The sequence below is a fragment of the Convolutriloba macropyga genome, chromosome 11 (genome assembly GCF_964194025.1).
Source record: "Convolutriloba macropyga chromosome 11, txConMacr16.3, whole genome shotgun sequence".
NCBI lineage: Eukaryota > Metazoa > Xenacoelomorpha > Acoela > Convolutidae > Convolutriloba > Convolutriloba macropyga.
This window is the reverse complement of record NC_134478.1, coordinates 54,673,715-54,700,308: the sequence shown is the minus strand read 5'-3', so window position 1 is coordinate 54,700,308 and position 26,594 is coordinate 54,673,715. Positions and strand designations below refer to the sequence as shown.

General features: G+C 36.3%; 1 protein-coding gene across 1 annotated transcript; it reads right to left on the bottom strand.

The window, feature by feature from the left end:
* Positions 1-26,594, bottom strand: LOC142349323 (uncharacterized). Its single transcript, XM_075400798.1, has 10 exons — positions 26,320-26,594; positions 21,019-21,183; positions 9,909-10,177; positions 9,107-9,216; positions 5,768-5,905; positions 5,383-5,507; positions 2,479-2,598; positions 1,795-2,127; positions 1,132-1,334; positions 1-755 (listed from the first exon to the last, which is right to left on the bottom strand). The coding sequence occupies exons 1-10, from the start codon at positions 26,511-26,513 to the stop codon at positions 331-333; spliced, it is 2,082 nt and encodes a 693-aa protein (XP_075256913.1). The 5' UTR covers positions 26,514-26,594; the 3' UTR covers positions 1-330.

Below are 26,594 nucleotides of genomic sequence, written 5' to 3'. Positions count from 1 at the left end.
CTTGTTTTAAACTAAATTCTCGCTATAAATACAATGAACATTAAATCTACTTCATAATGGAAAATCATTTGATAATAGTACTATTTCACGAGACGGATTAAAATTAACGAAATCATAATTTGAACCTATTGTTGCCTTCCCCAGCTTAGTGGGCATACAACTTATACAGCCTCTACTCCACTACCACGCTGTTTTTACATGAAACAATGAATAAATGAACAAAAAATGAGCCGGGGTAGTAAACGGTGGAGGGAGGGGGCGGGGGTATGGTGTGGACACAATAGATTCCATAATTATATAGTTACTTCATATATAGGTTATGCTTGAGTATCAAATTCTCTGCCCAGTTCGCCCTTGTCTTACGTCGCCGCTTTGTACATACAGCTGTTGATTAATGGGCACACCTCTAGCAGTGCCCCCACTACTGTTAGAACTGGTCGATACCCTACCACGAGTCACAAATTGCTGCTGCGACTCGCGATCTCTCACACCCCCAAGACCTCCTCCCCCTCCACCGTAGGGTTTCAGGGTATTCAAGTTTGACTGTGGTTGAGGGGGCTGCAGCCAATCAGAGGGGTGGGCACTGATGGTACAGACTCCAACGATTCCCCATTTGAGGTTGGTCAGCATCATTCGACATGCTTTAGTCCACATTTCAGAGGAGGAGGCTCGTCCGGGACAGACCGAGTAGCCGATATCCGAGTTCTGCTTCTCGTATATCATCTCACCCTTCATTGGGTAGGGCAATCGGAATTCTGAAAACTTTTCCTTGCAACAAAAAACTCGAAGCAGATTCACATTACCGAACAGCCAGTATTATTTTCACGGAAACATAACCGGCGATAGTTCGGATTCAGTAAGCCTTAATCAAAAAATTGACCAATCAGTGGCATTATTTACTTTAGGGCCGAGATAATATCTATAATTGAATAATGTACAAAAATGTAAAGGTATATAAAAACTAATCGTTGGTTCCATCTTTTTTAGACTATGCAAATCAATCACTACAAACAAATGTATTCAGCATCGGTACATTTCATGCTTACAGTAATAAATCCACTTTATTTAGCGCGATTGCCACTTAACCCAAACTTGAAATTCAGTCTCAAAATAATTTTTAAAAATTGTCACCTGAATTTTTCTGTTCAAGAGTAGCCCTGAACTGATCCAATACATTTAGGAATGCCTTCATGGCACTGTCAATGCTGCTGTCGTAGAAGAACTTGTTTCCACCCTCGCTGTACAGATTCAATTTCTCCCTACTCACTCCCCCTCCCCCGGCTGGAGAGGGGTGGGATGCTTCTATGTAGGACCTGGCTCCGCAAGGCACCAGTCTGAAAACAACCAAAAAAACAGCTTATCCAAAAAGTAGACAGACCACAAACTTTTGGCAAATGGCAGTTTACAGTTTTTCATTGCCATACTTAAACAGTAAGATTAGCGAAACCAAACTCTGGAATAAATAATAGACCAAATATTATTCGGCCAAATTTCTTAATTTTAGCCGCGTGAGTTGCATGATCCAAAATTTGTGAGTGATAATAATGAATTGCTTCTTATTATTTTATCCGAGTACACAAAAATTTTTTTAACCTATCACCGTTATTGAGCATAACGTAGCTTCATCAAATTTCTGAAATTAATCTCGTTATCACTATGGTTGGGCAGGGATAAAACTTAAATTGAGCTCATAAGAATTACTCTAAAAAGGTACCATGAACATGATAATGTACTATGTACAGTAGAATGTACACAGATGTACACAAGTTTTCTCAAACAGGATGCAAATCTTACGTGTATATGTTGGGCTGGAAGTTGAGTTTGGTAATGAGGCAGTGCAATAGCAAACAGGACTGTCCTAGTGCCATGTTGATCTCACTCCATTCCACCCTTCCACCCATTCCAGACCCCGCTTGGGAATCGCTGTTCAATTTGCCCAATCTGAATCCATTTATGGTTCCGAATTTGTTGTCGTGGTGCCAAATATTGAAGACCAGATTGAACACATTTGTCTTTTTCAGTGCATTGAAATGGTCCTCTGAGAATTTGAGTTGCTCAGTCACACTTTTGAGAGAAGTCTCCAAATCGTAAATCTCTTGTTGCAGTTGGTTGTTTTCTGTACTCAGTCTAAAAAATTGACACGTAACAAAATGGTTTCAAAACAATCCAAACGTTATCCGTAGCACAGAACACGGTAACATTTCTCAGAAAATTACACTTTAAAAGTTGAAGCAAACTACAACCTCATTTTGACCCTCCCCCATAATTGGAAATGCCAGAGGTTCTGTTATAAATAGCCAGAAGTTGCTTTTCATTCAACTTTCAAGCCTGCTATTTTTGACAAAGTAAACGCCGTGCTACATAGAAACACAACTTGTAAGTGGGGTCATTAAAACACTAAAGGAAAGGGGGACAGACTAAACCCAGAAAAAACAAATTTAATTTTCTTCAATTATATAATATTGTTGTGGTACTAACTCTGCTTCCTCTTGCATCATCCTGTGTTCTTCTGCAACTAACTGTCTGTTCTCTCTCTCCAAATCTTCCCTCTCTCTTTCCATCTCTTCTAACTCTTTCAACAGATCAGCCTCCTCACTTCTAAAAGCCATCAATATATTCCACAAACACGAACCAATCGAACCGCGAACCAATTAAACATAAACCGACTAACACCGGACAAATTGCTCTCGAACGACAAGCGGGGCAATTTAATTCAGAGGGACAGTACCCTGGATAAATTTTGACGGGTGCAAAATATTCCAACTAAGGAGAGGTTCGAACCCTGGCCTCCAGCGTTTTACACTCCAAAATTAACTGCTCGGCTATCAGAGCCTGCTAATATGCTATCTTACAATCGCTTTTGTTCTTATCAAAAGGATTAATTTCTGAATAAGAGCGACGCAAAAAAAAAAACAAGACGAGCGTGAAAAAGTCACTCGTGAAGTGAAATGAAAGAATATTCCAGAACAAAAGCGTAAAAACTGTCAAGCGAAAACTTTGAATTTAAAAACATTGCTAGAAGAAATCTGGAAGCACTCTCGAAGCATCGGAGATTCACAAGCAAAACCATAACTGCAGCCGAAACCATTATCCTTTTACCTTAAATATTTTTTCTTCGCCTCACCAGATTTAGTTAAAAACTTTGGCAAAAAATTACACTTGTCATAACGAGAAAATTGTGCGCATTGACATCATTGAAACAAGCTAGCAAAAACAATTACATCATGCAAAACCCAAACAAAAACGATTTAAAAAGATTTAAAAACAAAGATTTAAAAACAAAAAAGATTTAAAACTCAATACAAATTTGACAGAAAACACCTTGAAATCTTGATTCCGCAAAATTTTGTATTATTAACAACATATCTAGTTACATTGATAAATGAGAAATCTTAGCATGGACATACTCATAGACTCAAAAAACCAACCCGGCTAAAAAAATACCAAAAAACTCATGCTAATGGTATTAGCAACTTAGAACTTAACAATTAACTCTGCGACCCAAAAGGCACATTACGAAAGCATAAGGTAGATTATGTTCTTAGAAACTGAACTGAATTAATAAAAGAAAAATAAAATTCAGGACTCAAGCAAACACTATACTTATCGTTTTGGCTTCACAGCAAATGAGAAAAATAAGATATTACACACAAAATGAATACGAACTATAGCAAAAATTAAATTCATGAGAAAGAAACATAATAATCAAAAAATAGAAATCGTTATTACTGATTTCTAGCCACAAGAATATTTGGAAAAAATAAATATTAGTATAAATATTGTTAATTGAGAGCAATGCCAAACCAAAATTTAGGAAAAAAATAGAAAAGGCTAAAAGCATTCAATTTTTAACAACTAAAGAAGCTGAGAAAACAACTGTAGTTCTACTACACAGATAAATAACAATGCGTCAGCATTAGCCGAGGAATACCACTATTGGAAAAAACACTTTTGGCAAAAATAGTACAGCAAAAATTTCAAACTGACGCGCCATTATCATTATCTCATTGAAACTAAGGAGACGACTATTAATTGCTAAAATCTGATAAAAGTATACCTAACGTTTAATCATCTATCAAAGTCACAGATCTCGTATCACAATTTTTAGATCTCAACTTAACTCTCTGAATAATTTTTCCCTCGGTCAGCGATAAAGAGTCTTGACTTTAAACAGAAGTTTAAACAGACAGAGCGATTGATAAAGTTAAGACGAGCTAAGTTTTCTTACAAAATATCAAACATACCCGGCAGATTGCCGGAAAATAGCCGCCGTTGATTCCAATAAGCATGATTGGGATTGAAAGAAAAGAAGATATTGAAAAAAAATGTTTTTGTACAAAAACATTTTTAAGTCCGATTTATTTTGATGGCATTTTGTAGTTGAACATAAGGTACTTCTGTTTCTTAGAGAGAGGCTACAGGGGCCACTATCAACACCAATAAGCATAAGAGATGGTAACTAAGACTTATAGGAAGGACGTTCAAATAGCGGGCATCTAAAATTGGGCTTTATCCCGTTTCTATTTCTGACTTCAATTTTTTAATACTGAGTCTGTTCATTTTGAATTGCTTTGCTGAGCAACTGATGTTCAAATTCACTTTTTGCAGAATGAGAGAAGAGAGAAACTAGCCTACAGAAGTCAAAAAGATTTCACGCAAAATGTCGAAAAAGCGGCAAAATGGTAAAGCGAAAAAAAGTTCGACGAAGTAAAAAAAAATAGGAGCGCAATAATAGCCGTCTGAGAAGATGAGGGCGGCTATTAAAAATTAATTAAACTGCAAGTAAATCGCAAAGACATGACAAACTCATGTTCGCCTATTTAAGGTCGGACAAATTGCTAATAAACTATGGCCGCTGGTCTGACTAAAGTTTTACGAGCATAGACTAAGAAAAGGTCAGCCTAACTGGGTAAAGGGGGGAAAATGGGGAGGTCAAGGGCTTCCTTTTTTTCGAAAACATGACTGCCTATTGTTTGGCAGAATGAAAACAATTTCGGCGCACGCTAATTAAGCTCAGGCGCTTAAAATTGTGCATCAGAGAGAAACTTAGATTGCTCACGATTTCAGAAGTGAAGGACGCAAAAGTCAAGCAAAGCAAAAACAGTCAAGCAACAATTTTGCATAAACAAGACTCACAAAACATTCAATCAACTGTCGCTGATAGTGACAAGTTCATCACTTATCGATTAAATTTTTCGAAAGCGGCGAAAGTCTGCTTTGGGCTTATACTTCCTTTTGCCGCCACTTTTCATTTAGTAACAGTTTCGAAAAAAATGTCTAAATACAGTGGTTTAAATCATGCAATTGTTATTAGAACGAGAGTTGGTATATATTACGCTATGACACTAAAAAGGTATTTGATGGTAGTAGTGTCTGACTCACTCTAATTGGGCAATAATAGCGTCTAGAGGGTCGCCATGTGTATCTGGATCATTCTCACCAGTCACAGTCACTCCATTCAGCTGAGAGATCTGGTCCAACATTTGTTGCTCCTCCAATCTCTGCTCCTGTTCAATCAACCATTACAATTGATTTAAGTCCTCATTTAGTCAAAGCAGTTCATGCGTAGGTTAATTTTGCGGGGTGCGTCCTGTTTTTACAGCTCTATTCTTTTCAACCCATAGAAATGGTATTGTCATTATGCTGCATTTTTGAAAATGACGAAGCACAAAATGACGAATTCAGGAAAACGAACGAAAGACCGACAGGACTAAAAAAATTGCTTAAGTTTTCTGAGAGCATTTAATCTGTAGACACAATTGCTCACCAAAAGGGCACGACATTCTTCGGTTAATTTTTCACCCTTGTCATTCAGTTTACCAATCAGATAATCAGCACACGGACAACACATGGGGAAGTCTAAAGCACTGCACTCGCTCAGTGAGTCGAAAACTGCATCCACCACCTGAAACAAATCTAATTGTGCTTTGTTAGGGTGGTCTTACCGGTCGCAACTACTGCGATAATCGACCAACACTGAATTCAAACAAGCATCTCTTCCTTAAAAGCCTGGTGTGCTAATAACTATTACACCAATTGGTCTTAAGCTCTAAACCTAATGTTTCTCCTAGAAACCGTTTTCTAGTTTTTAGGTCAAGGCTTCATTTCTCAAGCAAAGTTCAAGCTGGACAAGTTGAGGTTCTTGTCAAGCTTACCTTATGTACAACTTGCATTAGTTTGGTCTCTCACAGCCTTTTAACATACGTCATCAGTTCTTTGGGCGCCTCATTATTTAGATACCCGTCACGCCTCATCTAGATAACCAAAATTATTGGTTAGCATAACGAACTGGTTAACTTATAAATACTATTAGTACCTATTCTGATGTTATGGAACTATGGGTGTCACAGATTGAGAAATGCAAAAAAAGAGAAATGCAACTCCCCGCCGTAAATTCAGCTTTAGAAATGCATGAATAAAACCTGAGAATTATAGGGTCAAACTCCTTTAAGAGCCTCACTTCGAACCATGGATTTATGTCGCAAAAACAGTTTCAGTGAATCTCTAAGAGAACTTAAGGCCCTCCTGGCGTTACCTGTTTGTCCCGTTTTTGTGGACAGAAGTCAAAGTGTCAGACGAAACATTGGTTAAGCAAAAAGTCGCATAAAGAAAAGACCGGAACAAAAATCGTTCGTGAACACAAATCCACTATCGAGAAAGCCAATTATCGTTCAATTACAATTCTCTCGCTCTAAAAAATTAGGGTTACAAAAATTCACGCCACAAAACCAATGGTTTTCTCGCCTTGCCTCTTGATTCGGTGTGACCAAAAACACCAATCCAACTTGACGTCAAAAATCATCAAAAATGTGAAAAGAGATCTTAAAAAACATTCCAGAAACAAATCGAAAAAGGAATTCCGGAAGCTAACCGAATTAAGAAGCTAACCACAGTCACTGACGTTATTAACATAAAACGCATAAATTTGATGCCGGCCGAAAATTTTTTACCGCAAAAAGAAAAAATGCGAACTTCTAAAAAGCAAAAAATAGAATTATATATAGAATTTTATATTTTGAAATAAATGCTAGTCCTTAATCTGCTATGAACAACTAAGAAATTAAAAGCTAACTCAAGATCAATTCCAAACCCAATCAATTGTTCCCCAAATTTTCAAGCAATCGGCAATAATATATGACAAAAATTGCTTTAGTTAACTTTGTAATGACAATGATGCCTGAAGCTAACAAAGGGAATCAACCTGTCTCAAAAAGCATCAGAGGGAAATATTCTGGCCTCTAAAAAGCTATCAAAGACCCACAAATGCCTACAAATCAACTTCAAAGTCCATTCCGCAGCCTAGTTGAAACAATCAGGAACGAAGAAATCAGCTCAAACAAAAACCGACCAACTTGCTCGGAAATAATTGCTCTCGATTGACAGGCACGGTAATTTAATTCAGGGCTGTAGCCCAAATAGTTTAGAAGGGTGCAAAAAAACCGATTATGGAGGGATTTGAATCCTGAACCTCCGGAGCTTTCGACAGAACCATTAACCACTCGGCTAACTTGCTTTCCTATCTTATAGCAAAAACTGCCTTTAAACTGCCACGCCCAAAAACGAATCTCTCGCTACGCGAAAATTTTTTCACACTCGCTCTCACTCGAAAAAGTCGCATGGACAGTAAGCACCTCTCTTTTCTCTCTGCTCCTTTATTTTGTTCAGCAAATTGACCAAAACACTTAGTTTCTACGTCAGGCATTTCGTTTCAAATACACTCCAAACAAAATTACCGATTAAAAAATGCTCCACCAATACTCCTCTATCGAGTCGCAGAAAGCACCCTAGTATAATTCAAATTCTTTCAATTGTAAAAACTGCAATAAGATCAATTATGAGTTCACAGCTATTAAAAAATAATCACGGAAGAAGTTCTCAAACATAGCTGGCAGATTGCCAGAAAATAGCCGCAATAGATTCGTAGATCAGCAGTCTAAAAAACAGTAAAAAAAGACAGACCAAAAAAATTCGTCTTTTCATTCAAGGCTGATCTGTTATATTTTGATTAAAAATCTGTATAAGTTTTTGCTGCCTCTATTAGCTGCTCTCAAATAACCTTCATTTAGAATGACAAACACCCATTTGACCTTATCTTTTTGAATTGAAGTAAATAAAAGTCAACTTCAAAGTGAGGAAGTCATTTTTGAGAGTGAGGTAAGTCAAGTGTGACCAAAAATTTAATCACGCGCATGAACAAAAAACTCGCTCCACTAAGAGCGAAAAATGACGTCACACATGCAATTCAGTTGAAATTGCATGTACGAATGAACAAAAAGTGGCTGTGACGTCATATGGTCGTAACAAAAATCATGACGACGAAATAAAAAACATAGCAGGACAAGTCCTGACATAAAATTCAAAGAATTTTCATTGACTAAACAGAAAAACTAGACCTAGAATGGACTATGAGTGAATTGAGAAAATCATTTTAAAAAAAATCAGAACAAAAAAATAAGAAAAAAAAAGAAAATCAATATCAAAATGCCGCATGTGAACAAAAAACCACTAGCGAGAAATGAAAACTTAATTCAAACAACAAACTAGGTCTAGAATGAGCTGTGAATGGATTAGGAAAACCATTCAGACAAAATCCGAAAAAACAGTAAAAATCAGAGTGAAAATGCCGCATGTGAACAAAAAACCACCACCGAGAAACCGAATTTTTGTTCAAACACCGTTTTCTCATTCTACTTTAAAATTAGAGCGAAAAAAATTTACACCACAAAACCACTCGCTTTTTCGCTCCATTTCCTGTTTCGGCGTGACCAAAATCACTACTCCAATTTGACTTCAAAAATCATGAAAATGTGTGAACAGATCTTAAAAAAAGACAGCGCCCCAATACAATTCAAATTTTTTGAATTGTAAAAATTTAGGAGCGCTATAATAGCCGCCTTGAATTGAGGACGCGGCTATTAATAACCATTACACCAATTGGTCTTAAGCTCTTTCTTTGAATTGTAAAAAAACCAAGAGAAGGCCAATAATAGCCCCAGCTATCGCTGTGCGGCTATTAAAAAGAAAAATAGTATTATGGGTATATTATTTGTGATATTATTAGATGCTTCAATTTTATTAGTTTAAGCATCGGGAAACATGGCCTCACCTCCTTTGAGTAGGGGAGGAGATTCAAGTTCTCATTTTGAGCTGGCGTTCTCTCACTCGTGAACAACTGAGGTGGTAGCTGCTCTTGTTCCTCTGTCTTTTGCACTACTCCTGAAAAAAATTTAAATTAACGGAAGATATCATTTCTCAAAGCTAGTTGATTATTAGGGTTTTTGTCACCCGCTATTTAATTTACATACAGACCTACTGTAATTTTAATCATGTCTCGTTGCGATAACAGCGTGGCATTAACTTACAGAAGAAATAACTTGTAAGCGCCCGATGAAAGCTACAAAAATCCGAAAGTCGTGAAACTCTGTTTTTGTATTTAACTATCTTTATCCGCCATTCTTTTCTCAACTGTGGCCATACGAAGAGTGGCAGAAAAAGGTAGTCTAATCAGTTACAGTGTGGCGTAAGTTATCCTACTTTTGTATTCACAACTAGAGTTGACTCATAATATTACCACACGGTTGCTATCGCCTTCTCGAATTTATTCTACAAATCGGCTTCGCCTCGGGTAACTTCTCAATGACTCTAAAAACCATGCGGTAATATTCATGAACATTCGACTAGAAAACAGTTTCCGAGTTCATATTTTGCTGATTTGAAGAAAGCCTTTAATCAGCAATCAAAACAGCATGCATATGTATCTGCTGTTAACTTCAATCAACCTATGAATTCAAGAGCACAAGTCTTATTTTGGTATCAAATTGGTCAGTTTTAGAACCCACGGTCTATCCTTGTTTCCTATATTCTTCTTCACACCAATCAGATATAGTTCCTAGCATCCATTTAGTTACCTGCAGCAATGTTTGTTGAATTACTAGTAGCACCATTTGAGTCATCGGTCATTTCTTCATTATCATTATCCGGATCCACAACTTCCTTCCCTTCTTCATCTTCACCAGGATCCGGTTCAGTTGTGAACTGCGGTCTTGAAGTCGCTTCTTCGTCTTCCTCGCCCGGCTTGTCAGGATCGCCCTGGCTGTTGAGAGGCATTAGGATCAGAGGGTTAATAGATGTCACTCTTAACTGAGGGTTCCCTTTCGCTTCATTTTCTTTCTCCAGTCTGAAACAATTTGATTAATTTCTTTATCACACCAAAAGTTTTGCAGGAACCCAACATATGTTTTTCAAAATTTTTGTTGAGCATTCCGTTTAGCCCACGACTATTATATACGAAAAAAACGACAATTTCTACTTAAAAAAACTGCCAGAGAGCTCGGAAAGAACATGAACGATAACTCTTTTTCACAATAATACTCATAACAAGAAACTACTATTTACAATACATAGCCGGCAGATTGCCAAAAATAGCTGCGAATTAGACTTAAGCCCCGTCGAATACAGATACAGCTACAGATCTAAGTTGATGGCTTGGACATTCAATTGGTGAAACCGACCTTATTAGAAAATTCTTTTTTTTTAATTTTAGACAAAAATAAAAGTTGACTATTTCATACTGACCGATCTGTATTGGTATTAACAGCCTTAATAACTTAGTTCTTTATCAACCTTCATAGAATTGAGAACAAACTCGAATGACCTTAGTTTTAGTACCAAAAGGCATTTAGAGAGAGGTAAACTCTTTTATGGCCAAAATTAATCACTCAGCGCAAAAAAAGTGAGTGGGGGCGAGCGTGTGGGGTTGCTGGTGGAATGAGGTGGAGCGGGTGGGGGGTTAAGTGGGTGCGGGAGGGTAAAAAGAGGTGGTCAAAATCTAAGAACCGCCCTTCCCATGAACTTGGCTCTTAAAGTTATTGAAACTGAAACGACTACGAAAATTTTTTTACTGATCAAAAACAATTGAATTGAACTTCTTTTTTTCTGTATTATTATTGACTGGACAATGGAACCAATCGACGCAGAGGATGTAGGCAATGGTATCTTGAGTAAAAACAACCCACAAACATCACAACTACAACAGTTACAAACGGAAGTTATCTAATCTAAGCTTTGTAAAACTATTGTCAAACAATACCAAAAAGGCTGAGAGCACAGGAACGGTACTCGAGGAAAGATAGCGTTTTAATCGTTAACCCCCCATTTGATAGTCGAAGTGAACAAGACGTTACCCTCGAAACATTGAATTTTTTGATAAATTTCATGGAGTGTACCTGGAGAGACCAAGCATCAAAGCTTGTCAAATTGTACCGAGCCAACAGAAGTACAACAATATGCCTACTGTTATTTGCAAGTTCATCTATTGCTGACCAAAAAAACGAAGAAAAGACGAGCCTAACGCAACAAGAAAAACACAATCAATGGAAATGATATCTACATAAACGAGCCACTTCCGGAGTGTGAGGCTCAAATCAAAGCAAAGGCTACGAAACGCAACTTAATTACAACAAAATAAAATTGCATTCTTTCCGTGCTTGTTGCGAACAACAAAAAACCTCAATTCGTTCGGGTGAACGAAATAGAAGAATTAGACAAGCTTACAACCATTGACAACGTAATGCTAAGGACGGTGATGTATAATTCAGATCTCCCGCTGCCAAACAACAGAAAGAGTAAAAAATAAGTTGAGAACTTGAAAACGAAAACATAACAATCGCTCTTCCTTTATTTTGAAATGTGCTTTCTGTGACCATAACTCAAAATTTCCCATCATGTTCAACCGGAAGAAAAATTTTATCTTAGTATTAGTATTAGTATTGCAGCTGAAACTGCAGAAAACCACCAGCTGATTAAACTCTTTGGTTAGCAAAGTTCTCTGTCCTTAACTCTGCTTGTGATGTCCGCACGTAGTCTTTTCGGACTGTGATATACGCATTCTTTTGAAAGGACAGGGGTTAAGGAAGATTAAACTTGTGATCAGTGCTTTTTTCTTCCTCTGATTATCGCGGGAACCAATTCCATTTGATACTACTAATCTGCTGAGTCTTTTTTTGCTTTTCTTTTGCGTTTTTCTTTCTTAATTTAAAACATTTATAAACTTTTGGTATTAGGCTGCTTCTGGCGGCCTGAGTAGCTAGTTAGTTAATTAGTTAAAACTTAAACTATTATCGAAAAACATGTCGAACTGTTTCCAAATCATGCTTCAAAACATTCGTTCACTACCAAAAACTTTGATGATCTACAAGTGTTCCTAGAAGACCTAGGTGAGAAATCGCCGGCAATCTGTCTAACGGAAACTTGGCTCAAGGGCTTTCATCACAAAATCAATGTTTCTAGACGGTTATAGACCTCTCATTAACATCAACAGAAAAAAAGAGGCAGTGGAGTTGCAATTATTATTAAAAATCTCGACAAGCGAAAGTTCTCGACAAGCGAAAGTTGAATGTAAATTAAATGGACTTCATGCGCTCACTATGAGAGTTACTGGAACCGTCGAGACTTTTACCTATGCAACTTGCATGTATATACCTTCAAATTCAGTTAACACGGAAACCCTTACAAAAATTGAAAGTTACATTGACAGTTTGTTAATAGAGCCGCTATCTTTTAATATGGTGTGTGGTGACTTTAATATCATTTTTAAAAGAACAATCAGAGACATTTAAGAATTTTTCCAAAAAGAAATCTTAGCGGAAAGGAGCGGGAAAAAGTAAAAAATCTCAATCAAAAGGAACCAAACGATTTCAATCACTTCTTTGCAACAATTGGCAAAAATTTAAATAAAAAATTTAGACAAGGTGAGTGTTCACTAAAAACTCAACAACTTCAATCTATGTTTTTGATACCAACGAGCAAAAAAGAAGTGCTTACAGTCATTCAGGAGTCTAAGTCAAAATAGCGAAGACTCTATGGGTCTAAACTATATCTTTATAAAATCTGTAGCAGCCTCAATTGCGCATTACCAATCCAAACCGATTTATATATGTTCTCAAGAAGGCATTCTTGCAGACTTATTGAAAATATCATCAGTAAAACCTCTACATAAAGAAGGTGAAAGTGAACCCAATAATTTTCGCCCAATCTCTCTCTTACCAACTCCTGGTAAAATTTTAGAAAAACTTATACTAGATGGCATTTCTAATTATTTTAACGACTTTTGAAATTTTAAACAATTCAGCTTTAGGGAAAAAAGAGGAACTGTCCACGCAGTTAGCAATTTGGTTGAGTTGATACGAACATAAAAACATTTTAGTACGGACAACACTCATTGCACATTTTTATATTTACGTAAAGCTTTCGACACTGTTGACAAAAATTCTGCTTGACAAAAATTGACAGAAAGTGTAAAATAAATGGACTAAGGGGTCCTGTATATACAGTTTTCGAATCTTATTTGAAAAATAGGTAACAATTCGCACAGTATAGACAAAGGAAGTCGAAAATGACAAAGTCAAATACGGGGTACCACAAGGGTCTATATTAGGCCCACTTCTTTTCATTATTTACATAAATGATTTGAAAACGATCAGCCCGTACTCAAACTTCATTTCCTATGCCTACGATACTACAGTTTACACTAAATCAAATAAAGCAAATGCTCGTCACGAGCATCAACAGATCTTATACCAAACAGAGAACTGACTAAAAGCGAACAACCTTACACTGAACACGGATAAAAGTAAGACCATAACCTTTAAGAATAAGCACGACAGAAATTATTTCTTTAAGAAGAACGGAAAGCCCCTTGAAAATCAAAATTTTTTAAGTTACTTGGGCATAACGATTGACGAAAAACTAGATTTTAGGGAACACACGAAACGGGTAGAAAAGAATTTGGTACAATTTTGCGGACTTTTCTATAAATTGATTAAAAATTTAAATCACAGCCAAATTCATCAAGATATTCAACAGTTACGTTAAACCAGTGGTTCAATACGGGATTCTAATCTATGTGACTGCCACAAGAGCTACGATGCACAAAATCGATGCAAAAATTAATAGAAAACTGAGAGTAATATTTTTTATTCAAAAGTTTGACTCAGTTTCTCATCAGAGAGAATTACAAAGTTTTTCAGCTTCACCAATACGCAGTTTTTAAGCTGATGACTAGAAGAATTGAGACGTGAAAATTTTATCATGGACATGAATCATTTCATTACACCAAAAGAACTGTCAAGACTGTGCTCATGCGAAAAACAATTTAAATCTGTCACCCTTAATTCATTTTTTCCCGAAAACAGTCTATCAAATAAAATCCGAAAACTCGAACGTTTTTCTCAAACTGGATTCTAGTTTTGTAACAAAAGTGAAAATATTGAGAGGTCCACAGTTTAAAACTCTTGCTCACAAAAAAATAGAAAACTAACTTTTACTGACTCACTAGGTTAATCTATGGCTTATATTAGAAACTTTATTCACCAAAAACTGGCCAATTTGAAATCTTTTTAATACTAACTTTTGAATTAAGTATCAGGAAATTTCTCTTCCGACTAAGAGACGCCTGAAAATGCACCTTATTGTCTAATGGCGATCTTTCTTGTGCTCTTTTTTATGTATTGATCAATTGTGTAGGTGCTCTATTTATTCCGTAACGACACGAGTAAACAATTTATTATAAACTAGTGAGCCGTAAGGCTCCAACATAATTTAATGCCCTCAGGGCTTCAACTGTTTATTACGTTTTTGAGGACGAAAAGTCAACTGGTCAAACCAAAACAACGACCAGATGAAAAAACTGGTAGTACAAAAAAAAACGCAAAAGAGCAGCAGGACTAAAATAATTGATACAACTTCGTTTGAGAACAATTACTAAGCAAAGTAGAGATAAAGGATATTTTCCGTTGTGCCCCCAGTACGTTATGGGCCCCCCAATTACAGATCACGCACCATTATATAGTAAATCGAGCAATTTGTGAAAGGAATCAAAGGCTTCGTGTGAGCTGCGCATTAAAAATTCCGCTCCGACAAGGAGTGCTTGGGATCCACCTTCCGTCAATTGAGCGGCACTGCTTTCACCACTCTTCAGTCCACTGCCAGCTGGGGACACCACTCTATTCCCGCCTCTGGAACATATTCAAATTGTGGGTAGTCACAGTCAAAATAAACAATGAATTTACCATGTCACATCTAGACTTCACGAAACCCTCGCCCTTTCAAAATTTTGTACCTCTGGAAACCCTCGCCCATTCAAAATAGAATACAGAGAAAGTGAGTCTAAGTCAAAATAGCGAAGACTATATGGATCTTAACTATATCTTTACAAAATGTGTAGCAGCTTCAATTGCGCATTACCAATCCAAACTGATTTATATATGTTCTCAAGAAGGCATTCTTGCAGACTTATTGAAAAGAGTATCACAAAAATTGACAGAAAGTGTACAATAAATGGATTAAGGGGTCCTGTATATACAATTCTCGACTCTTATTTGAAAAATAGGTAACAATTCGCACAGTATAGACAAAGGAAGTCAAAAACGACAAAGTCAAATACGGGGTACCACAAGGGTCTATATTAGGCCCTTTTCTTTTCATTATTTACATGAATGATTTGAAAACGATCAGCCCGTACTCAAACTTCAATTCCTATGCCTACGATACTAGTTTACACTAAATTAAATAAAGCAAATGCTCGTCACCAGCATCAGCAGATCTTATACCAAACAGAAAACTGACTAAAAGCGAACAACCTTACACTGAACACGGATAAAAGTAAGACCATAACCTTTAAGACTAAGCACGACAGAAATGATTTCTTTAAGATGAACGGAAAGCCCCTTGAAAATCAAAAGTTTTTAAGTTACTTGGGCATAATGATTGACGAAAAACTAGATTTTAGGGAACACACGAAACGGGTAGAAAAGAATTTGGTACAATTTTGCGGACTTTTCTATAAATTGATAAAAATTTTAAATCACAGCCAAATTCATCAAGATATTCAACAGTTACGTTAAACCAGTGGTTCAATGCGGGATTCTAATCTATGTGACTGCCAGAAGAGCTACGATGCACAAAATCGATGCAAAAATTAATGGAATACTGAGAGTAATATTTTTTTATTCAAAAGTTTGTAATTCTCTCTGATGAGAAACTGAGTCAAAGTTTTTCAGCTTCACCAATACGCAGTTTTTAAACTGATGACTAGATGAATGAGACGTGAAAATTTTATCATGGACATGAATCATTTCATTACACAAAATGAACTGTCAAGACTGTGCTCGTGCGAAAAACAATTTAAATCTGTCACCCTTAATTCATTTTTCCCCGAAAACAGTCTATCAAATAAAATCCGAAAACTCGAACGTTTTTCTCAAACTGGATTCTAATTTTGTAACAAAAGTGAAAAATTTGAGAGGTCCACAGTTTAAAACTTTTGCTCACGAAAAAATAGAAAACTAACTTTTTCTGACTCACTAGGTTAATCTATGGCTTAAATTAGAAACTTTTTTCTTCAAAAAACTGGCCAATTTGAAATCTTTTTAATACTAACTTTTGAATTAAGTATCATGAAATTTCTCTTCCGACTAGGAGACGCCTGAAAATGCACCTTATGGTCTAATGGCGCTCTATTTAGTAGGTGCTCTATTTATTCCGTAACGACACGAGTAAACAATTTATTATAAACTAGAGAGCCGTAAGGCTCCAAGATAATTTAATGCCCTCAGGGCTTCATCTGTTTATTACGTTTTTAGGACGAAAAGTCAACTGGTCAAACCAAAACAACGACCAGACGAAAAACTGGTAGTACAAAAAAAAACGCAAAAGAGCAGCAGGACTAAAATAATTGATACAACTTCGTTTGAGAACAATTACTAAGCAAAGTAGAGATAAAGGATATTTTCCGTTGTGCCCCCAGTACGCTATGGGCCCCCCAATTACAGATCACGCACCATTATATAGTAAATCGAGCAATTTGTGAAAGGAATCAAAGGCTTCGTGTGAGCTGCGCATTAAAAATTCCGCTCCGACAAGGAGTGCTTGGGATCCACCTTCCGTCAATTGAGCGGCACTGCTTTCACCACTCTTCAGTCCACTGCCAGCTGGGGACACCACTCTATTCCCGCCTCTGGAACATATTCAAATTGTGGGTAGTCACAGTCAAAATAAACAAAGAATTTACCATGTCACATCTAGACTTCACGAAACCCTCGCCCTTTCAAAATTTTGTACCTCTGGAAACCCTCGCCCACTCAAAATAGAATACAGAGAAAGTGAGTCTAAGTCAAAATAGCGAAGACTATATGGATCTTAACTATATCTTTACAAAATGTGTAGCAGCTTCAATTGCGCATTACCAATCCAAACTGATTTATATATGTTCTCAAGAAGGCATTCTTGCAGACTTATTGAAAAGAGCATCACAAAAATTGACAGAAAGTGTACAATAAACGGATTAAGGGGACCTGTATACACAATTCTCGACTCTTATTTGAAAAATAGGTAACAATTCGCACAGTATAGACAAAGGAAGTCAAAAACGACAAAGTCAAATACGGGGTACTACAAGGGTCTATATTAGGCCCTTTTCTTTTCATTATTTACATGAATGATTTGAAAACGATCAGCCCGTACTCAAACTTCAATTCCTATGCCTACGATACTAGTTTACACTAAATTAAATAAAGCAAATGCTCGTCACCAGCATCAGCAGATCTTATACCAAACAGAAAACTGACTAAAAGCGAACAACCTTACACTGAACACGGATAAAAGTAAGACCACAACCTTTAAGACTAAGCACGACAGAAATGATTTCTTTAAGATGAAAGGAAAGCCCCTTGAAAATCAAAAGTTTTTAAGTTACTTGGGCATAATGATTGACGAAAAACTAGATTTTAGGGAACACATGAAACGGGTAGAAAAGAATTTGGTACAATTTTGCGGACTTTTCTATAAATTGATAAAAATTTTAAATCACAGCCAAATTCATCAAGATATTCAACAGTTACGTTAAACCAGTGGTTCAATGCGGGATTCTAATCTATGTGACTGCCAGAAGAGCTACGATGCACAAAATCGATGCAAAAATTAATGGAATACTGAGAGTAATATTTTTTTATTCAAAAGTTTGTAATTCTCTCTGATGAGAAACTGAGTCAAAGTTTTTCAGCTTCACCAATACGCAGTTTTTAAACTGATGACTAGATGAATGAGACGTGAAAATTTTATCATGGACATGAATCATTTCATTACACAAAATGAACTGTCAAGACTGTGCTCGTGCGAAAAACAATTTAAATCTGTCACCCTTAATTCATTTTTCCCCGAAAACAGTCTATCAAATAAAATCCGAAAACTCGAACGTTTTTCTCAAACTGGATTCTAATTTTGTAACAAAAGTGAAAAATTTGAGAGGTCCACAGTTTAAAACTTTTGCTCACGAAAAAATAGAAAACTAACTTTTTCTGACTCACTAGGTTAATCTATGGCTTAAATTAGAAACTTTTTTCTTCAAAAAACTGGCCAATTTGAAATCTTTTTAATACTAACTTTTGAATTAAGTATCATGAAATTTCTCTTCCGACTAGGAGACGCCTGAAAATGCACCTTATGGTCTAATGGCGATCTTTCTTGTGCTCTTTTTTATGTATTGATAAATTGTGTAGGTGCTATATTTATTCCGTAACGACACGAGTAAACAATTTATTATAAACTAGTGAGCCGTAAGGCTCCAAGATAATTTAATGCCCTCAGGGCTTCATCTGTTTATTACGTTTTTGGGACGAAAAGTCAACTGGTCAAATCAAAACAACGACCAGATGAAAAACTGGTAGTACAAAAAAAACGCAAAAGAGCATCAGGACTAAAATAATTGATACAACTTCGTTTGAGAACAATTACTAAGCAAAGTAGAGATAAAGGATATTTTCCGTTGTGCCCCCCAGTACGTTATGGGCCTCCCAATTACAGATCACGCACCATTATATAGTAAATAGAGCAATTTGTGAAAGGAATCAAAGGCTTCGTGTGAGCTGCGCATTAAAAATTCCGCTCCGACAAGGAGTGCTTGGGATCCACCTTCCTTCAATTGAGCGGCACTGCTTCCACCACTCTTCAGTCCACTGCCAGCTGGGGACACCCCTCTATTCCCGCCTCTGGAACATATTCAAATTGTGGGTAGTCACAGTCAAAATAAACAATGAATTTACCATGTCACATCTAGACTTCACGAAACACTCGCCCTTTCAAAATTTTGTACCTCTGGAAACACTCGCCCATTCAAAATAGAATACAGACAAAGTGAGTCTAAGTCAAAATAGCGAAGACTATATGGATCTTAACTATATCTTTACAAAATGTGTAGCAGCTTCAATTGCGCATTACCAATCCAAACTGATTTATATATGTTCTCAAGAAGACATTCTTGCAGACTTATTGAATATAGCATCACAAAAATTGACAGAAAGTGTAAAATAAATGGATTAAGGGGTCCTGTATATACAATTTTCAAATCTTATCTGAAAAATAGGTAACAATTCGCACAGTATAGACAAAGGAAGTCGAAAATGACACAAGGGTCTATATTAGGCCCACTTCTTTTCATTATTTACATAAATGATTTGAAAACGATCAGCCCGTACTCAAACTTCATTTCCTATGCCTATGATACTACAGTTTACACTAAATCAAATAAAGCAAATGCTCGTCACGAGCATCAACAGATCTTATACCAAACAGAAAACTGACTAAAAGCGAACAACCTTACACCGAACACGGATAAAAGTAAGACCATAACCTTTAAGACTAAGCACGACAGAAATGATTTCTTTAAGATGAAAGGAAAGCCCCTTGAAAATCAAAAGTTTTTAAGTTACTAGGGCATAATGATTGACGAAAAACTAGATTTTAGGGAACACACGAAACGGGTAGAAAAGAATTTGGTACAATTTTGCGGACTTTTCTATAATTTGATAAAAATTTTAAATCACAGCCAAATTCATCAAGATATTCAACAGTTACGTTAAACCAGTGGTTCAATACGGGATTCTAATCTATGTGATTGCCAGAAGAGCTACGATGCACAAAATCGATGCAAAAATTAATACAATACTGAGAGTAATATTTTTCATTCAAAAGTTTGACTCAGTTTCTCATCAGAGAGAATTACAAAGTTTTTCAGCTTTACCAATACGCAGTTTTTAAACTGATGACTAGATGAATGAGACGTGAAAATTTTATCATGGACATGAACCATTTCATTACACAAAATGAACTGTCAAGACTGTGCTCATGCGAAAAACAATTTAAATCTGTCACCCTTAAATCATTTTTTCCCGAAAACAGTCTATCAAATAAAATCCAAAACTCGAACGTTTTTCTCAAACTGGATTCTAATTTTGTAACAAAAGTGAAAAATTTGAGAGGTCCACAGTTTAAAACTTTTGCTCACGAAAAAATAGAAAACTAACTTTTACTGACTCACTAGGTTAATCTATGGCTTAAATTAGAAACTTTATTCATCAAAAAACTGGCCAATTTGAAATCTTTTTAATACTAACTTTTGAATTAAGTATCATGAAATTTCTCTTCCGACTAGGAGACGCCTGAAAATGCACCTTATGGTCTAATGGCGATCTTTCTTGTGTTCTTTTTTATGTATTGATCAACTGTGTAGGTGCTCTATTTATTCCGTAACGACACGAGTTAACAATTTATTATAAACTAGAGAGCCGTAAGGCTCCAAGATAATTTAATGCCCTCAGGGCTTCAACTGTTTATTACGTTTTTGAGGACGAAAAGTCAACTGGTCAAACCAAAACAACGACCAGACGAAAAACTGGTAGTACAAAAAAACGCAAAAGAGCAGCAGGACTAAAATAATTGATACAACTTTGTTTGAGAACAATTACTAAGCAAAGTAGAGATAAAGGATATTTTCCGTTGTGCCTCCCCCAAGTACGTTATGGGCCCCCTAGTTACAGATCACGCACCATTATATAGTAAATCACTATGTAAAAATATTGCACGTGCGTCTGGGGGGGGGGGGGGGTGCAAATAATATGCGCCCACTAAGCCGGGGGGGGGGGGGGGGGGCACAAACGGAAAAGATCTGAGATAAATTTAACTCACTCAATGAGCACTTTCTGAAAAGAATCGAAGACTTCGTGTGAGCTGCGCATTAAAAACTCCGCTTCGACAAGGGGTGCTTGGGATCCACCTTCCGTCAATTGAGCGGCACTGTTTCCACCACTCTTCAGTCCACTGCCAGCTGGGGACACCCCTCTATTCACGCCTCTGGAACATATTCAAATTGTGGGTAGTCACAGTCAAAATAAACAATAAATTTACCATGTCACATGTAGACTTCACGAAACCCCCGCCCCTTCAAAATTTTTAGCTCTGGAACGCTGTCAAATTTTGGGTAGTCAAACAGTCACTAAAAACAAAGAAATTACATGTCGCGCTTGGAATTCGTGAAAGCTCCGCCCCTGCAAAATTTTATCACTTGCGTATATGTTATCAGCATGCCCCTTTCCTGATTATTGTTCCGACCCCACTTTTGGGGGGAGGAACTATATACTCAAATGGGTTTTTTTTGTTCAGTCAATTTTGGCCGATCGATATAATCATTGTAGAGAAAGGTGAGTGGTATCATTAAAAAGCTCGTCCAATGTAGAATTCAAAACTGAAAAGAATTTCTTTGAATTTTGATTGTTTCGAGGAGTTATCGAGGATTGAAGTTTTGAGTGAACATTGGATATTTGGCATGATTTTATTCAAATTAAGATATTTTTTGTAAAAAATATTAACTCAAAATTACATTTCACGCCACAAAATCAATCAATTTAAAGTTCCTAATAGACAGAAGGTGATAAAAAAGACTAGTTCTGGTCTCATTGGGAAGTTTACTATAAAAAAATTCGAATTCTATTTGAGAGCTTTTTTTTAGAAAACTTTATATATTTTTTGTTTTCTTAAGTCCTATAGAGACTAGTCTTTTTTCATATCGAAATTCCGTTAATGATAAACCTGGTTTACAGAAAAATGAAGCCCAATGAACTAATGATTCGTTTTCAAGCAATCGCTCGTGTTTTTTTTTTTGGCTTCGACTCTGAGTTTTCGTAATTTTCAATGAAAATTTGATTTTCTTTTTGAGGTGTTACTAATTTCTTGGAGTCCTATGGCATAGACTTCTTGACTAAAAAGTCAATAGTTTTCGTAATGAGCGTTAAGTGGACCCATCTAGAGCCTTGAGTGGAAAGCTAATGGCTGTTAAGACTTTAAAAACGATTTTTCGAGAAGTTTTTTAAATTTTAACCGATCATAAACTTACTTTTGAAAATTGTAAAACAGTATCAGCAAAAACAGGACCCCCTTCTTTTTCTACTTCAACCAAAATGATTCTAGTTAGCGGTTATAGCTTCTAACAATTCGTGTTATGAATTCCATGTTCCAGTTTTCATATTTTAAAAATTTTTGAAACTTTTTTCAAAAATTTGGTTCCTTTTGGAATCTTAAAACAATATCTTAACATTGGTTGTTGCATTGGCATGGAGATGACGTTCATTTGATCATACATAAGGTTTTCAGAGAAAACCTTATGGTTTACATGGCTTGGACACTTTCTTCTATCAGTTTTCTAATTTTTTGATTTTCGGTATTTGTTGATGTTTTCATAGTCAATGACTTATAGTAATGTCTTATTGATTACTTTTAATGGAAAATATCCTTGTCGTCCAATCAATGCATAACTGAGCGTATTTATTCACTTCCGTTGAAAGATTGATTTTAATGCTGTTAAGACTTAAAAAATGAAATCATTGTTTGAAAATTAACCAATCTTAAACTTATTTTCGTTAACTGTAAGTCAGTCTCAGTAATGACCCGAACATCTTCCTTTCTAGCTTAACAAGAATTAATCTAGTTAGTGTATTTATCTTCTAACTATTGTTAAGACTTCCATGCACGAGTTTTAAAAATTTAAAAATTTGGAAATTTTTCGTAATTTTGGTTCCTTTTGGAAACTTAACATATTACTTAAAATTGAGTGTTGCATTGGCATAGAGAAGACGTCCAAAGGTTCGTAGATAAGGCTTTCAGAGAAAACCTATGGTTTAAAAGGATTCGACACTTTCTTGCACTTTTCTATCGAAGTTTGGTTTTTGCCTGTATTTGTTGTTTCCATAGTCATAAGAATTATAGTAATGTCTTAATAATTATATTTTCATGGCAAATATCCTTGTCCACCAGTCAGGGCATAACTGAGCGTATTTATTCACTTCCGTTGAAAGATATTGATTTTAATGTTTAAAAGACTTGAGAAAAATTGAAATCTTTGTTTGAAAATTAACCAATCTTAAACTTATTTCCGTGAACTGTAAGTCAGTCACAGTAATGAACAGACCATCTTCCTTTCAACTTCAACCAGAATTATTCCAGTTACCGTATTTATCTTCTAACTAATGTTATGACTTAGATGCACGAGTTTTCATAATTTTTTTTAAAAATTTGGATATTTCTTAATTTTGGATCCTTTTGGAAACTTAACATAATACTTAAAATTGATTGTTACATTGGCATAGAGACGTTCAATAGTTCATATATTAGGTTTTCAGAAAAAAAAAACTTATGGTTTAAATTGCTTCAACCCTTTCTTCTCGCACTGTTCTACTTGATTTTTTCATTTTTTCTTGTATCTGTTGTTGTTGTTTTTATAGTCAATGACTTGTAATGTCTTATTAATGACTTATAATTCAAATACATCTTTGTTGTCTTATCTAGCTCAACCTAGCGTATCTATTAGCTTCCATTGAAAGCTATTGGATTTAATGGCGTTGATACTACGGGTTTTCTCAAAAATTTCGTGGCTTTAAGGTATTTGTTCATTTTTGTTGATTTACTGGAGTCAATGGAATCCCACTGCTGTTAAAAGATTATTTGAAAGTAGAAAAGTTTTTCATTTTTTAATTCATTTTTCAATGGCTTGGACACTTTTTTTAGTTCGCTGTTTTTGAATGTTTTTTTTGTTTAGGTGGCCCAGAAATGCTGACCGATCTCATAAGCTTGTATTTGATGATTGAATGAATGATGTTACCCGAAGCAGTCAGTTTATACCGAGCAAGCAGTCTCAAAGTTTATGATATACATTTCTAAGATCTGTTACCATTGTTCAATTTTTTCCGTTTTGTTGTTCTTTTCGTCAGCTTGTAACTTACTCTCATCATTGAGAAGTCCCAGACAATTCCTTGTTTTTTAAAAGCCAACATGTTTACTGATATTATGACGTAACTGATATGCATTTCCATAAAAAGTTACGTGAGTTGTGTATTTTTGTTTCTTTAGCACAATCGCGTAAAAACAGATACCAATGATTTTCAAATGTGACCCAATTGAATTTATTTATTCATTCAGTATCACTTTAGCTGAATTAGTATAAATAGAAAATGAAAATACATAATATTCAGAAAACAGCTAATGATTTTAACGGCTTCACTAATGTGTTTTCTCAATGTTTGTAATTTGTTGCTCGTAATTTTTGAGTTTTTCTGCATCTTTATTCCGTTTCAATGGCTTAGTCTAACAAAGACATGTCTTATTGGTTTCATTATGAGTTTTCATTATATTCATCAAAAATTATTTCCTTAAAGGCAAATTATTTGGTTTAAAAAATGTTGATTTTTCAATTTGGCCTCATTATTTCATTTTGTCGATTTGTTACCCAGTCTCATTAAGGAGAAATCCCATCTGCTGCGTAGTTAGGAAAAAGTAAATTTGAGTAGTTAGAGTTCTGTCTGATTGTAATTTGACGTTGTTACTAGGTGCTTTTAACTTTAGATATGGAATTTCTGCCGTGCAATTTTTGATTTTGCTTTTTTCTGTTGTTGTTGTTTCTCTTCTCGTAGTCTTTTTAATGGCGGATCTCGTTGTAATGAGGCATGGCATTATTTCATTAAATTATTAGTTTGGTGGCATAACGATTTTTTTCAAACTGATCTCTTTGTCAAAAATTTAAGTCAAAAGACAGTTAAGTCAAAAATGTAGATGAGCGCGGGTCGGAACATCATGTGCGAACGGACATTACCGAGCCTCCTTGTATTCTTGATCATCAGTTTATAACAACAACAGTTAATATACACCGAATTATCCGATTGTTAAGGCCGACTTTTGACGCTCATCATCGCAGCTTAATTACCCAATTTTCGGATCTATTCTGTTCCCCCCAGTGTTTTTATGACCTGAAATTACATGTTGTTATATAGCACGTTACTATGTAAGAAAATAGCACGTGCGTCTGAGGGTCATAAAAAATTTATGCTCACTAAGCTGGGGGGGGGGAACAGAATAGATCCCAATTTCCTGAAATTCGGATCTTTTTCGGTCGCTCCCCTCCCCCCAGCTTACTGGGCGCATATTATTTGCACCCCCCGACGCACGTGCCATATTTTTACATAGTGATTTAACATGTAATGAATGACATGTGCTCTGTAACTGGGGGAGCATAGCGTACTGGGGGCACAAACGAAAAAGATTCTGAAATTAATTAATTTACTAGACGTTGAAATTACGGGTCTTTCCCATTATAGCCCCCCCCATGAAATTATAGCCCCCCATTATGGTATAATTAACATTATTGGGGGGGGCTATAGGTTATCTGACCACTAAGCTGGGGAGGGGCTATAATGTGAAAGACCCGAAATTACTTCTTTCCTTTTTGGACTCTTATCAATATTATGATGGATCTTTTCCGCTTGTGCCCTTCCCCCCTCCCCCCTCTTGTACGTTATGCACCCCCCAGTTACGGAGCACGTGTCATTACATAGTAAATCATTATGATAAAAATATGGCACGTTCGTCTGGGGGGGTTGTAAATAATATGCACCCTCTAAGCTGGGGGGGGGGGGGGGGTGCAAATAATATGCACCCTCTAAGCTGGGGGGGGGGGGGTGCACAAACGGAAAAGATCTAATATGATTTCTTATTTTGAGGTCTGGTGATAAAATGCCCCAATTCTGTCAACTTGTCTGTCAACCAACACACGGGTTGTCGCTCTTTAATTGTAGTTTGCTTCATCTGGTTGGGATTATCGGGAGCCTGTTAATATATCATTAGAGCCTTCTTTAGACAACTACTCAGATTTAGAAGGAAAAGAACAGAATTTTGGAATCTTTTCCGTTTGTGCCCCCCCCCCCCCCCCAGTACGTTATGCTCCCCCCAGTTACAGAGCACGTGCCATTACATAGTAAATCATCATGTAAAAATATGGCACGTGCGTCTGGGGGGTGCAAATTAATATGCACCCACTAAGCTGGGGGGCACAAACGGAAAAGATCCGAATTTTGAAACACTTGATTACACTTTTAGTAGATAAATGCTGCGAAGTAAGCGGCTTAATTTTGGAAGACGACAAACTTAATTTATTGAGATTTTAACCTGTAGAGATTTCGTTTGTTCGCTCCTTGGCCAGCACTCGCTGAACTTGACTTCTTAAGAGGGGAAGTGTTGTTTGGAGACGTCTTTGAGGAATTCTTGTCATAGTCCAGATATGAAGGTCGACCCAGCACTATAGGAGCATAGCAGTACTGGCATACAAACTCCAGTCGCTCGTTCGAGGCCATTCTGGCCATTTTGAAACAGCGATATGCTAATCCGCAATTTGAATTAACCTCATTCTTTCATCATTGCTAACTGGAAAATTACACAAAAGT